We start from the raw sequence: 13,815 nt of genomic DNA, 5'->3' as shown, positions 1-13,815 counted from the left end.
AGAAGTCTAAACCTCAAAATGCACTCTCTCGAGGCACTCCTAAAAATGGAGAACATCGATATCTGTGCAGTAACTGAGACCTGGTTCAAGGCTCCAGAGAGCACCCCTGCAATACCAGGCTACAACTCTTACCACACTTTTCGACCACCAAACCAGGATTGAAACACTAAAGGTGGAGGAGTGTCCATATTCACCAAGGATATTCACACCACCAGGTTAGGTGTGCCCCCCCCACACCCCCCTACTTAATTATACCAACTCCGAGACTGCACTACAGTGCCGAAAACGGCAAAGTAACGAAGCAGCCAAGCAAATTCTTTCCCTGGGAAAGAATTCACTTAGAAGCCGCTTCAATATTTTGCTGTTTCAGGCTTTTGAGTTCGACCAAGACGCATTCAAAAGAATGCATCTTCGGTCTTCTAATAGGGAACCGGCATGCTATAGTCATGCGCCATCATTTGTCAAAATCATCACATTAAGAAACATTGGAGAACTTTACAATGCAACTGAGCAATTCACGAGCAGTGTAATACTCTTGTAATCTTTTGTAAGAAACATCTTTTATCAATGCAAGAGACATATCATGCAACTGCACAATGAGAATAAATCGACTTCTGTTGCCCAAATTCAATCTCTTTTGAAGCCTTTGCACCTTGCAACAACCACATGTAGTACACTGAAATATTCCCAGAATGGCGGTACCTTGCTAGGCAACTCCTTACAGTACAAGAAGCATTTTGTACCGGCAGCACTTTGCAAACAGACACAGCCAGCACAAGAACTTTTCTTCATATAACACATACCAGCGAAGGTCTTGCAAACACGTACGAATAATAACTATGCTTTGACTGGATTTTACGAGATAGCTGCACTTTGCACACGGTGAACTCTTTGAAATACATGCACAATAATAAGCACACACTTTAAGCACTTTTACACACTCTGAGGTACTTCAGATAAATTTAATTATGCCCTTGATACAATATGAAGTCGTAGTTATGCCCAAACACAAGCAGTCCCCTTGCTTTATTTTCGCTTACTGTGCCCTTTTCTTTTCTTATTCTTGTTGCTCGTTTAAGCCCTTTTTTATGCCCAGCATACTTTCTTTATGCTCACTTTACTCTAAACATGCCCAGTTCTGCCTCAAACACACTCATTTTGCCTTAAACATGCTTGTTTTGCACTCTAGAGCCAATTGCCTTGTCAAATACTTTTATCTTAAACAATTTCTTTAGTTAAACCTTTCTGTACTTTTCTCTTGCCTGATAATGGGGTTTGTGCCCTTGTAATGCCCTTTTTTACCTCTTTTTGCATCTAGTAAATAATTCTTATTATTTTTCATTACCTTTAATTCTTTCTGGTTGTGTTTGTACGGTTTTCTCTTGGTTTTACCTTCGTTGTTGTCTTTACATCTCATGGCTCTGAATGTTCTTCTCTTTTCCATCCTGGTTCTGACACCATGTCCCTTTCTTGTTGGTACATGAATAAACAACTCTTGGTGAGTTCTGTTTTAGCAGCTTTATTCCATACAAACACATCAGTATAAAGGCTTATTGACTATGACTTAAATAACTTATATATAAACTACTGCGATCATACATGCTCACTCACTGGCTCCTTCTACAAATTGGCACTAGGAATTATACGTGTCTGGAATTTATATGTGCACACACAGCCTTGCATGCTTCTTAAAGACATAGCACACACACACGTTGCACTCTGATCTACAGACAGTATGTCCCATACCTGGCTTCTCAAAGATGTTAAATGACTTGGAGGCAAAAGAACCCATTTGGTGTGATGTAACCAGAAAGGCACCAATGAGTTCCAAATTCTGAATGGGAGTCAGGTGTGATTTGGTAAGGTTTATGGTAATGCCCAGGTAGTTGAAGATCTGAAACAAATAATCCCTAGCCTGAAGTAGTTGATGCCGGGTTGGGGCAGTTAGAAGCCAGTCTTCCAACTACTGAAACACCTGGAATCCTTTCAGTCTCAGGTGAGCTGCCACTACTACCATGCATTTGGTAAACACCCTGGGGGCTGTGCTGAGTCCAAAGGGCAGAGCTCTGAATTAGTAATGACTAGCTCCCAGCCTGAAGTACAAATGACTTATGGAGTTGTCTGTGTATTTTGATGTGATAGTATGCATCCTGAAGGTCTATAGAGCACATCCAATTCTCCTTGCACAACAGTGGCAAAATGCACTGAACCTTAACCATCAGGAACCTTGACTTCTTTATATAATGATTTAGATTGCTCAGATCTAGATTGGACCTCACACCCCCCCATTTTCTTTGGCACTGAAAAGAGGAATGAGTAAGTTCCGAATCCTCTTTGTTTGGCTGGGACCTCTTCGATGACCCTCTTTTTTGCAGTAATTTTTGAATCTCTAGTACTGCATTCTCCCTCTAACCAGGTGGTATGTTGGGGAGGTTCTTTTCTTCCACTGGAGGTGGAAGGGAAAAGGGAATTAATAACCTCTGAATATTATGGATACCATCCAGGCATTTATCAGATTGATCCAGGTGTCCAGGTGCAAGGAAAAACAACCCCCGACTGCCTCAAGAGATGATCAGTCAAGCAGTTCTTCAGCAGCGCTGATGGGGCCTGTCAGAGAAAAGTTCTCTGAAGCCCTGATTCTGTGGACCCCCCTTCTTGTGGAGCAGTGTCTACCATTGAAACATCCTTCTCCTCTTCCTCTGAAGGAAGAATCCCTGCATTGATATTGAAAAGGCCCTGGAGATTTTCGAAACCAAGTCTTCTTACCATCTTACTGATTTCTGGAAAAGGTACACTGAGGGGTAGAAAATTTGATCCCAATGGCAGACGGTAGTTCCTTCCTGTTCGCTGTGGGTAGGAATTTCTATGAAGGATAGCCCAAACAAAGAGGAACCATCAAAGGGGCCATTGACAAGAAATGCCTTGAAAGTCCACAAAGTCACAAAGCCTCATCCAGGCAAGTCTTCCGACAGCAGTAGCTAAGCCTGCAGCCCATGAGGTGCCCCCCACTGTATGGTCGGATGAGCCTCATGGAGGAATTAGCCACAGAAGCAAAAGCAGACAACTGGGGCGATACTTGAAGTCCTCATCTGACATGGTCTCTGCAAGAGAGCTGAAAAGTTCCTTGACCAAATCTCTCTGCAATCGAGTGAAACGTGCCAAGTAATTTAACAACTTCAGAGCAAAGGTAGCTGAGGCATAAGTGTGCTTACCAAACCTGTCCATCACTCGACACTTCTGTTCGTCCACCCACCCTGAAAACTTCCAAGAACACAGACTCTTCAGAAGAAGGAGGTTAGGTCGACCAGCCACCTTTGTAAGGATCTCGAAGATGTCTCCAAAGGAGACATTATCTGGTGGTGAAAGTGAGGCTCCTTCTCCCTCATCAAAGTCTGTGTCTTCAGTGAGAGACTCCAAACGGGGAGTCTACGTGCCTCCTCTTGCATGTTTTATTTCCAGGAACCTCTTCTGTAGGGTGTTCAGGGGAGGTATCGGAAGAAAGGGGAGCTTTCTCCGGGGGGGGGGGACTTTCAGGCTTCTCAAGGTAGGCTGACCTTGGACAGGAATGATGGGCTCAGCACTCAGATCCACTGAAGGAGGAAGGGGAGGATCAGAGATAAAAAAAGTTGGCTTTCTATGAAAAGAGAAAGCCCTTTCTATAATCTGGAAAGCCGACAGACCCAGAGAAACTACCCCCATCTCCCTCGGGGCCGACGGGAACAACTTATCCATGGCCTCCAGATAGAATCAGACCCAAGCTTTCGAGGACCGAAGCAGTGAGAGGAAAGGATGGATCTGAGAAGGTCAGAGCCGAACCCCTCCCTCCAGATCCGATGCCCACATCATGGATCCGAGACCCACTCTGATCACAAGAAATGGGGACAGGGCTGGTCAGGGTAGCCTTTGAATTTGAAGAAGGAAGCTTCCCTGGATCCAATGCCAATTCTCTCGGGTACCTAGGATCCTGGGGCTCTGAGATCACTGGGCGGACATGACACTCAAGGATCCGAGAGGGAAAGGAGCTGGCAAAACTCCCACCTGGATTTGAGCTTTGAAGAACTTCCACATCGTCCTGTCCTTATTGACATCATATAGGCAATACAGGACCTTAAGGAAGCTACTGATGCAGGCCTCGAAAGTTTGGTGGGAGTTTGTAATAACTTAGAAGGCAAAGTTGGAGATACTGCCCTCACAGCATAATTGCGTGTCCAGCTCCTAACTCTTGGATCTGAAGTCTTAGGATCTGAGGTAGAAATGGATGGCCTAAGAGAGCCAATTGTGGTGATAATACCAGTAGATCTGAAGAGCATTTTGGATCCGATGGGGTGGAAGTAGATCTTGCATCCGACATGATTGGACCAAAGGTCTTAGACGATTTTGATGGAGGCTCAGAGGAAGCCCTCAAGGTCTTGTGAGGACATTTCTTGGACTCCAAAGACCCAGCATGACTCTTAGGGTTTGAGCACCTGGTTAAAAGGATGAAGAAGCAGGCAAAAGTCCTTTCAAAATTAACTTGTTTCTGTGATAAGCAGTGACTCGAGGATTAAACCCTCAGAAATGTCAAAAGCCAATCGCAGATGGTCCGGTCCTAAGAAATAGACACATTTGCTATGCACATCAGATTGGGGAATTTTGTGCCCACAGTTTGAACAGCACTTAAATCGTGCTGATTTATCCGACACAACTTTAACAATTACGATACAGTCCATAGCTAACAGATCAAACACACAGTAAGAACACAGCATACCCAAAAACAACAAAAGTTTAAGATTAACTTTAACTATTAGAATTTTTTTTAAGTTAAATATAATACAAAATGAAAGACAGTAACAGAGCAAATGTAAGGCAAAAGTTCCAACGGCCTTGTGAAAAAGTAACAGTTAAGATAGGAAGAAAGTAGCAGGCTCTAACACCTATGAAAAACTGATGGGGAGGGGAGGAAAGAGAAGATAAACTACCAATAATAAATTCAGATCAAATTATTAACAAAGCGAAAAGTTAAATTTAGCTTTATCAGACAAAAAAGCAGTTGTCAAACGCGAGACCGAGAATCCACATCTGTACCCAACAGGCGGAAAACATCATCTGAGGAAGCTGGAGAAGGTGTAGAGCATTATGGGTAGAGAGAGGAGCTCAAGACTGCTTAAGAAAAATGTGGCAGAGTCGGATCCATGACCCATCAGTAAGGAAGAATGAAAAGGACAACATCAGATTGTTTGGTTAGAAAAAGCAAAAACAAATTCAGGTGATAAATAGAAGACTGCCCAATGGACTGTATTAGCTCAAATCAACATAGCATCAGGGACAAATGAAAAGAGAGGGTAATAATAATGATTGCAAGAGGGCTCCAATAGTACTACAGCAAGAGAAGAAAGACAACAAGGCCAGCTTTGTGGTAATAAGGGGCTACTGAGAAAGGACGGACTACAATATTAGGTATTTATATTCTATCTAATGAGCTTAAGAGAATTATGGGAGAGGCAACTTACCCTCCAGGAGGGAAAATTATTCTTGGGTGGGGTCTGGAACCTAATATGGAACAGTGAATGTATTGTGGGACATAAAAGAGGAAAAGAGAGAGAGAACTTCTATAGAAATATGAGAAATAAAAGCAATATTTCAATATGACGAAGACAGGACACAATGAGGTAGAAACCTGATGCAACTATGCACATTAGTCATTGACAGGCAATGTGCAGTACACTCCAGAACACACGCGCACACAAAAAAGGAATCCTGATTCTCTCGTCACTCACTTCATCCATTTCAGCATCATTAGGTGTTAGAATCTAATCTATCCCAACACTCACAGGATCCAAGGCGGGGTGCTAGCCCCGTGGAAGACAACCATACATCCTTCATACACTCTGTGTTTTGGATGAGGAAGGAATGTGGTGCACCTAACACAGCAAAAACTTACAAACAATGCAAAGTGCACTCCAGCTTACAGCCAAACTAGAGAACCAAATGTCAACGTAACACAGCAAAAACTTACAAACAATGCAAAGTGCACTCCAGCTTACAGCCAAACTAGAGAACCAAATGTCAACGTAACACAGCAAAAACTTACAAACAATGCAAAGTGCACTCCAGCTTACAGCCAAACTAGGGAACCAAATGTCAACGTAACACAGCAAAAACTTACAAACAATGCAAAGTGCACTCCAGCTTACAGCCAAACTAGAGAACCAAATGTCAACGTAACACAGCAAAAACTTACAAACAATGCAAAGTGCACTCCAGCTTACAGCCAAACTAGAGAACCAAATGTCAACGTAACACAGCAAAAACTTACAAACAATGCAAAATGCACTCCAGCTTACAGCCAAACTAGAGAACCAAATGTCAATGGATGTGCCACTGAACTGTGATGTAAAAGTAGCAACACCTACGTTTCTGCATATAATGTACAAATGACAAGAGGGGCTGCCATGCAGAGCATTCCTTATGACAAAATGGACCACAGAACAGCGTCTAGTACTGCATAAAAACAAGGGAAATAAATGCGGACATAAGTGTGGTAGGAAAATCTTCTATCCAATACTGTATACTTTAAACACAATATGCTGGTTTTATCTGCAGAAGTACAGACTGTGTCTGGCAAAAACGGCAGATTGTACACAGATAATGTTAACGGGAACCTTCTTAAAATGGGGAGTTTTTTAATAAATAAATTTAGGATTGCAGTCACAAAATAAATAACAAACTGGACTGAAAAGCTTCACTTGTTTAGTTATTAATGTATTACCTTGGGTCCATGCGAGGCCTATTAGCCACTTTGAGGTCTTCTATAGACGCACACTGATCTAGCAGCTTCTCAATGAAGTCTTCCAACAAAAAAGATTCTGACAGTTGAGGAAATGGAAAAGAGCTCAGCAAACGAAATGTATTTGTAAAATCTGAACCTGAAAAATAAAAAGTGTGACAAACCTCAGCTGGTCACTTGTATCCGAAATAATGTCATTCTCCTGTTAAAAGTTGATAGAAAAATAAAAAAACTGCACAGGAGTTGAGTTGCTGCACAGATCAATGATATGTTGTGAGTAAAACGGGCAAGTATGAGGTCGTTGGCAGGTGCTAATTACAACATGAATCCTTCACTGCATTCAACAACATGAATCCTTCACTGCATTCAAAAATGTACATTACAAAAGGCTTTGGGGTGGTGGACAATGTACATTCCCTCTGCTGATATAAATGTTCACATTCCTGCCTACACTTCGTATTAACTGTACTGCTTAGCAAACCCTTACACTGAACAGTACATTGTTCTACATGGAAACATCTTAATGCCTAGAAATACTGCTTCATCACAGATGGACACTAGCTTGACAGTTTTTAATGCAAGATGGCTGAAATGCTGTTGCTTTGCAGCTTGCTTCTCTCTGAAAACAATGCCCTACTGTTTCAATTTAATTTCACAAGTACTATGAGCTGATTATGAGCTGACTCGAGATGAGTATGAACAATGAGTGAGACTAAGAATGTGTCTTACAACTTTCGAGAGTCTCAAAGAAATAACTACTGGACAGTTTACAACTGTCAGCAATCTGACATCAGGGCCATTTAAAGAATCAACAGCTCTGTCATTTCCCCAACTAGTCATACTAAACTCATCGGGGCAGAAATAGATAACAACCTTAACTTTGATGTCCACATAGCCCAAACTATAAAAAAGATACACAAAAAAATGGGAACTCTCTATAGACTTAAAAAAATGCCTTGCAGACAAGGCAAGAATCACCCTCACCCAAACTCACCTTCTATCCAATCTGTTGTATGCTGCACCTATCTTAACTCAAAAAAGAAAAGCTGATCTTGCCAAACTTGAGGTATGCTATAATAACATTGCCAGGTTTGCTAGCAACTCTCCTTACAGAACCTATCGTCTGGCCCTTAGGAATTTACATTGGCTAGAGCTCCCGCAACTACTTTGCTATCAGCAACTTCTCACAGCCTTCAGCATCCTCTCATACCCTGAAAGAACTCCAGCCTTAAATCACCTACTATCTCACTATTCTACCTCTCACACTCTTAGTCTACTAACAAGTCTCTCCTTACTGTTACTAGAGCAAACAATCACCTACTATCTCACTATTCTACCTCTCACACTCTTAGGTCTTCTAACAAGTCTCTCCTTACTGTTACTAGAGCAAACAATCACCTACTATCTCACTATTCTACCTCTCACACTCTTAGGTCTTCTAACAAGTCTCTCCTTACTGTTACTAGAGCAAACAATCACCTACTATCTCACTATTCTACCTCTCACACTCTTAGGTCTTCTAACAAGTCTCTCCTTACTGTTACTAGAGCAAACAATCACCTACTATCTCACTATTCTACCTCTCACACTCTTAGGTCTTCTAACACGTCTCTCCTTACTGTTACTAGAGCAAACAATCACCTACTATCTCACTATTCTACCTCTCACACTCTTAGTCTTCTAACAAGTCTCTCCTTACTGTTACTAGAGCAAACAATCACCTACTATCTCACTATTCTACCTCTCACACTCTTAGTCTTCTAACAAGTCTCTCCTTACTGTTACTAGAGCAAACGATCACCTACTATCTCACTATTCTAACTCTCACACTCTTAGGTCTTCTAACAAGTCTCTCCTTACTGTTACTAGAGCAAACAATCACCTACTATCTCACTATTCTACCTCTCACACTCTTAGGTCTTCTAACAAGTCTCTCCTTACTGTTACTAGAGCAAACAATCACCTACTATCTCACTATTCTACCTCTCACACTCTTAGGTCTTCTAACAAGTCTCTCCTTACTGTTACTAGAGCAAACAATCACCTACTATCTCACTATTCTACCTCTCACACTCTTAGTCTTCTAACACATCTCTCCTTACTGTTACTAGAGCAAACAATCACCTACTATCTCACTATTCTACCTCTCACACTCTTAGTCTTCTAACAAGTCTCTCCTTACTGTTACTAGAGCAAACAATCACCTACTATCTCACTATTCTACCTCTCACACTCTTAGGTCTTCTAACAAGTCTCTCCTTACTGTTACTAGAGCAAACAATCACCTACTATCTCACTATTCTACCTCTCACACTCTTAGTCTTCTAACACGCTCTCCTTACTGTTACTAGAGCAAACAATCACCTACTATCTCACTATTCTACCTCTCACACTCTTAGTCTTCTAACACGTCTCTCCTTACTGTTACTAGAGCAAACAATCACCTACTATCTCACTATTCTACCTCTCACACTCTTAGGTCTTCTAACAAGTCTCTCCTTACTGTTACTAGAGCAAACAATCACCTACTATCTCACTATTCTACCTCTCACACTCTTAGTCTTCTAACAAGTCTCTCCTTACTGTTACTAGAGCAAACAATCACCTACTATCTCACTATTCTACCTCTCACACTCTTAGTCTTCTAACACGCTCTCCTTACTGTTACTAGAGCAAACAATCACCTACTATCTCACTATTCTACCTCTCACACTCTTAGGTCTTCTAACAAGTCTCTCCTTACTGTTACTAGAGCAAACAATCACCTACTATCTCACTATTCTACCTCTCACACTCTTAGTCTTCTAACAAGTCTCTCCTTACTGTTACTAGAGCAAACAATCACCTACTATCTCACTATTCTACCTCTCACACTCTTAGTCTTCTAACACGCTCTCCTTACTGTTACTAGAGCAAACAATCACCTACTATCTCACTATTCTACCTCTCACACTCTTAGTCTTCTAACAAGTCTCTCCTTACTGTTACTAGAGCAAACAATCACCTACTATCTCACTATTCTACCTCTCACACTCTTAGTCTTCTAACACGTCTCTCCTTACTGTTACTAGAGCAAACAATCACCTACTATCTCACTATTCTACCTCTCACACTCTTAGTCTTCTAACACGTCTCTCCTTACTGTTACTAGAGCAAACAATCACCTACTATCTCACTATTCTACCTCTCACACTCTTAGGTCTTCTAACACGCCTCCTTACTGTTACTAGAGCAAACAATCACCTACTATCTCACTATTCTACCTCTCACACTCTTAGGTCTTCTAATAAGTCTCTCCTTACTGTTACTAGAGCAAACAATCACCTACTATCTCACTATTCTACCTCTCACACTCTTAGTCTTCTAACACGTCTCTCCTTACTGTTACTAGAGCAAACAATCACCTACTATCTCACTATTCTACCTCTCACACTCTTAGGTCTTTTAACAAGTCTCTCCTTACTGTTACTAGAGCAAACAATCACCTACTATCTCACTATTCTACCTCTCACACTCTTAGGTCTTCTAACAAGTCTCTCCTTACTGTTACTAAAGCAAACAATCACCTACTATCTCACTATTCTACCTCTCACACTCTTAGGTCTTCTAACACGTCTCTCCTTACTGTTACTAGAGCAAACAATCACCTACTATCTCACTATTCTACCTCTCACACTCTTAGGTCTTCTAATAAGTCTCTCCTTACTGTTACTAGAGCAAACAATCACCTACTATCTCACTATTCTACCTCTCACACTCTTAGTCTTCTAACACGTCTCTCCTTACTGTTACTAGAGCAAACAATCACCTACTATCTCACTATTCTACCTCTCACACTCTTAGGTCTTTTAACAAGTCTCTCCTTACTGTTACTAGAGCAAACAATCACCTACTATCTCACTATTCTACCTCTCACACTCTTAGGTCTTCTAACAAGTCTCTCCTTACTGTTACTAGAGCAAACAATCACCTACTATCTCACTATTCTACCTCTCACACTCTTAGTCTTCTAACAAGTCTCTCCTTACTGTTACTAGAGCAAACAATCACCTACTATCTCACTATTCTACCTCTCACACTCTTAGTCTTCTAACAAGTCTCTCCTTACTGTTACTAGAGCAAACAATCACCTACTATCTCACTATTCTACCTCTCACACACTTAGTCTTCTAACAAGTCTCTCCTTACTGTTACTAGAGCAAACAACACAGCAGGAAAGGCACTATTATCCCACACCACAGCAAAGGCCTGGAAAAGCCTCCTTGCTTTTATTACTTCTGTATCCTCTACCCAAACCTTCAAACACTTACTCAAACTTCACCTTACTAAAACTGGATATGTCCATGTATAATGAGAAGTTATGTACCTACCATAACGTTCCATGTTAGTTGTCTTCTTCTTGCTGGATGGGTTCGGAGCCAATCCTCGGCTCCGACTCGGCCTATACTAAAGCTCGAGAGCTGATTTTACCGGCTCGAGGTACCCTATATCCCATAATGCTAGGCGCCAATTACCTAGATCTCGTTTGGTAGTTGAAAAACCTTAGCAATTCTAGCCCCTAAAAACGAGGGGAGAAGGGGAAGGAAAACCTTCCTAGTGTAACTAAGTGAACTCACAGCTACCCAAAAAGGATAACAAAAAACAGGCTTCAAACTGTGTAAGGTGAAGACCCCCCAAGAAAAAAAGGGGGATCCTTTCGGTCTGTCCAGGCTAGGGGGATGGCGGGTGGGATGCAAGAAAGAAGGCGAGAAGAAGACAACTAACATGGAACGTTATGGTAGGTACATAACTTCTCAATGTTAAGTTGTCAATCTCGCCTTCATTCTTGCTGGATGGGACCGCGTCCCTAGCACCTTCATCCCGGGTGGCTCATCGGAACAAACTCTTGAGAACGGTGGAACCACAATTTGCCCTGTTTCTGGAGGCCATGTCTAATTTGTAGTGTGAGATAAAAGTATGAGGAGAAGCCCATGTGGCTGCCACACAAATAGAATCTATTGGCAGTATAGCTTGAAAGGCCGTTGACGTAGCTAGCGCTCTGGTTGAATGGGTTCTTGGCCTAGAAGGTAATTCTTGATGTCTGAGCTTATAGATAAGGGTAATCACAGAGGACAGCCATCTAGAAAGGGTTACTTTGGATACTGGAAGGCCCTTCTTACCTTCCGCATAGGACAGAAATAGTTGTTCAGATTTCCTGGTTTGTTTAGTTCTGTCCAGATAGTAACGGAGTTGACGATGAACGTCCAGACAATTCAATTTTTGCTCCGCCCTGTTGGAGTAGTTAGGGAAGAAAAGTGGGAGATCAATAGTTTGATTTAAATTTGCCTCAGAAGCTACCTTGGGTAAAAAGGACGGGCTAGTCCTGAGAGAGACTCTGTCTTTGTGGAAAACTAGATAAGGGGGACGAATGCAAAGGGCATGAAGTTCTGATACTCTCCTAGCAGATGTTATGGCGACTAGGAAGAGAGTTTTCCAAGAGAGCAATTTCAAAGGACAAGAAGCCGCAGGTTCAAAGGGAGGGAGAATAAAGGATGTTAAGACTAAATCTAAGTCCCACTGCGGTGGGGGATCTCTGATTGGTGGCTTGAGTAAAACGATTCCTTTAAGGAAGGCTTTACAAAGCTTATGGGACATGATGCTGGAGTCCGATAAGCCTATGTGAAAGTTTGAAATAGCCGCTAACTGAACTTTGACTGTGGAAGATGAAGAGCCTGAATGAAAAAGTTTGGCTAGGAAATCTAGAACTGACTGAATAGGAGCAGTAAAGGGATCTATATTCCTAGCCCTTGCCCAGAAAGAAAAACGCTTCCATTTACTAGTATAAATCCTTCTGGTAGAGTTCTTAAGGGAAGCTATAATAATGTCAAGCACAGAACTGGAAATAAGGGGAAGCCTGGCTAGGGTTGGAAGTGGAGCAACCAAGCTGTGAGGTTGAGAGATTGAAGGGATTGGTGCAGCTGTCCCGACTGGTGGACCAAAAGATCGGGCACTGGGTCCAGATGCCAAGGCTGCTCCAAAAGATAACGATGCAGGAATGGAAACCATATTTGTCGAGGCCAATAAGGGGCAATGAGGATCATCTTGGCTCTCAGGGCGGTAGCTTTCTGAATCAACTGAGTGATTAATGGAAAGGGGGGGAAAGCGTATAGAAGTCCCCGAGGCCAATCATGGACTAGAGTATCTCTGGGGGGATGGCCTGGAAGGGGAAATAGAGTGAAAAAGTCGTGGCACTTGCTGTTCTGAGGTGTTGCAAAAAGATCGCAGCAAGGTAGACCCCACTTCTGAAAAATCTCCTCTGTTACTGACTGCTTGAGAGACCACTCGTGTGGCATGAGAATAGCTCTGCTCAACCTGTCCGCTATGATGTTGGACTTCCCGGGGATATGCGTTGCTATCAGAAACCGCTGAGAAGAGATCACCCACTGCCAAAGTCTGAGTGCCTCTCGACATACGGGATAGGACTTGGTTCTGCCCTGCTTGTTGATATACCACACTACGGACATATTGTCCGTTTGAATCGCAATCGTCCCGAAGGGAAGAGAGTCTTGGAGGGCTTGCAACGCCAAAAGCACTGCTCTCATCTCCAGGACATTTATGTGCAGGTGGCATTCGAGAGATTGCCATGTGCCCTGGACCGTCCTGCCCTGAAAATTCCCCCCCACCCGATCAGGGAGGCTCCGTTGTGACTGTGGCAACCGGGGGGAAGGAACAAACGGTCTGCCCTGAAGGACTTGAGGGGAGACCATCCACCAGGATAGGTGTTTTTTGCAAGACAGAGTTATTAAGATGTTGTGTGTCAAAGGAAGCTGTTGGAAGGACCACTGGGAGAATAGCATCCACTGAAGAGCCGCATGTAGAAACGAGCAAGGGGGAGTAGCGTGTTGGCTGCCGCCATGAGACCTAACACGTTTAGGACAAACCTGGCCTAGATCCTCTTGCTCTGAAGGAGGATGTGCACATGATTCCGAATATCCAAAACTCTTTGGTCTGTTAACTTTGCTGAGAGCTGTACGGTGTCCAAAGTGGCGCCTATGAAAGTAACAGACTGA

The 13,815-nt window shown here is 42.6% G+C and overlaps 1 protein-coding gene across 1 annotated transcript in view; it reads right to left on the bottom strand.

The window, feature by feature from the left end:
• The window catches only part of SELENOO (selenoprotein O), an 857,804-nt gene that overhangs the window by 240,804 nt on the left and 603,185 nt on the right, over window positions 1–13,815 (bottom strand). Inside the window, exon 6 of the mRNA XM_044088791.1 lies at window positions 6,749–6,905. Within this exon, the coding sequence (XP_043944726.1) occupies window positions 6,749–6,905 (157 nt within the window). The remainder of the gene's footprint in view (window positions 1–6,748; window positions 6,906–13,815) is intronic.

The sequence above is a fragment of the Protopterus annectens genome, chromosome 11.part0 (genome assembly GCF_019279795.1).
Source record: "Protopterus annectens isolate FY-2018-M chromosome 11.part0, PAN1.0, whole genome shotgun sequence".
NCBI lineage: Eukaryota > Metazoa > Chordata > Ceratodontiformes > Protopteridae > Protopterus > Protopterus annectens.
The sequence above is the reverse complement of the archived record's forward strand: the minus strand, read 5'-3'. Positions and strand labels throughout refer to the sequence as shown.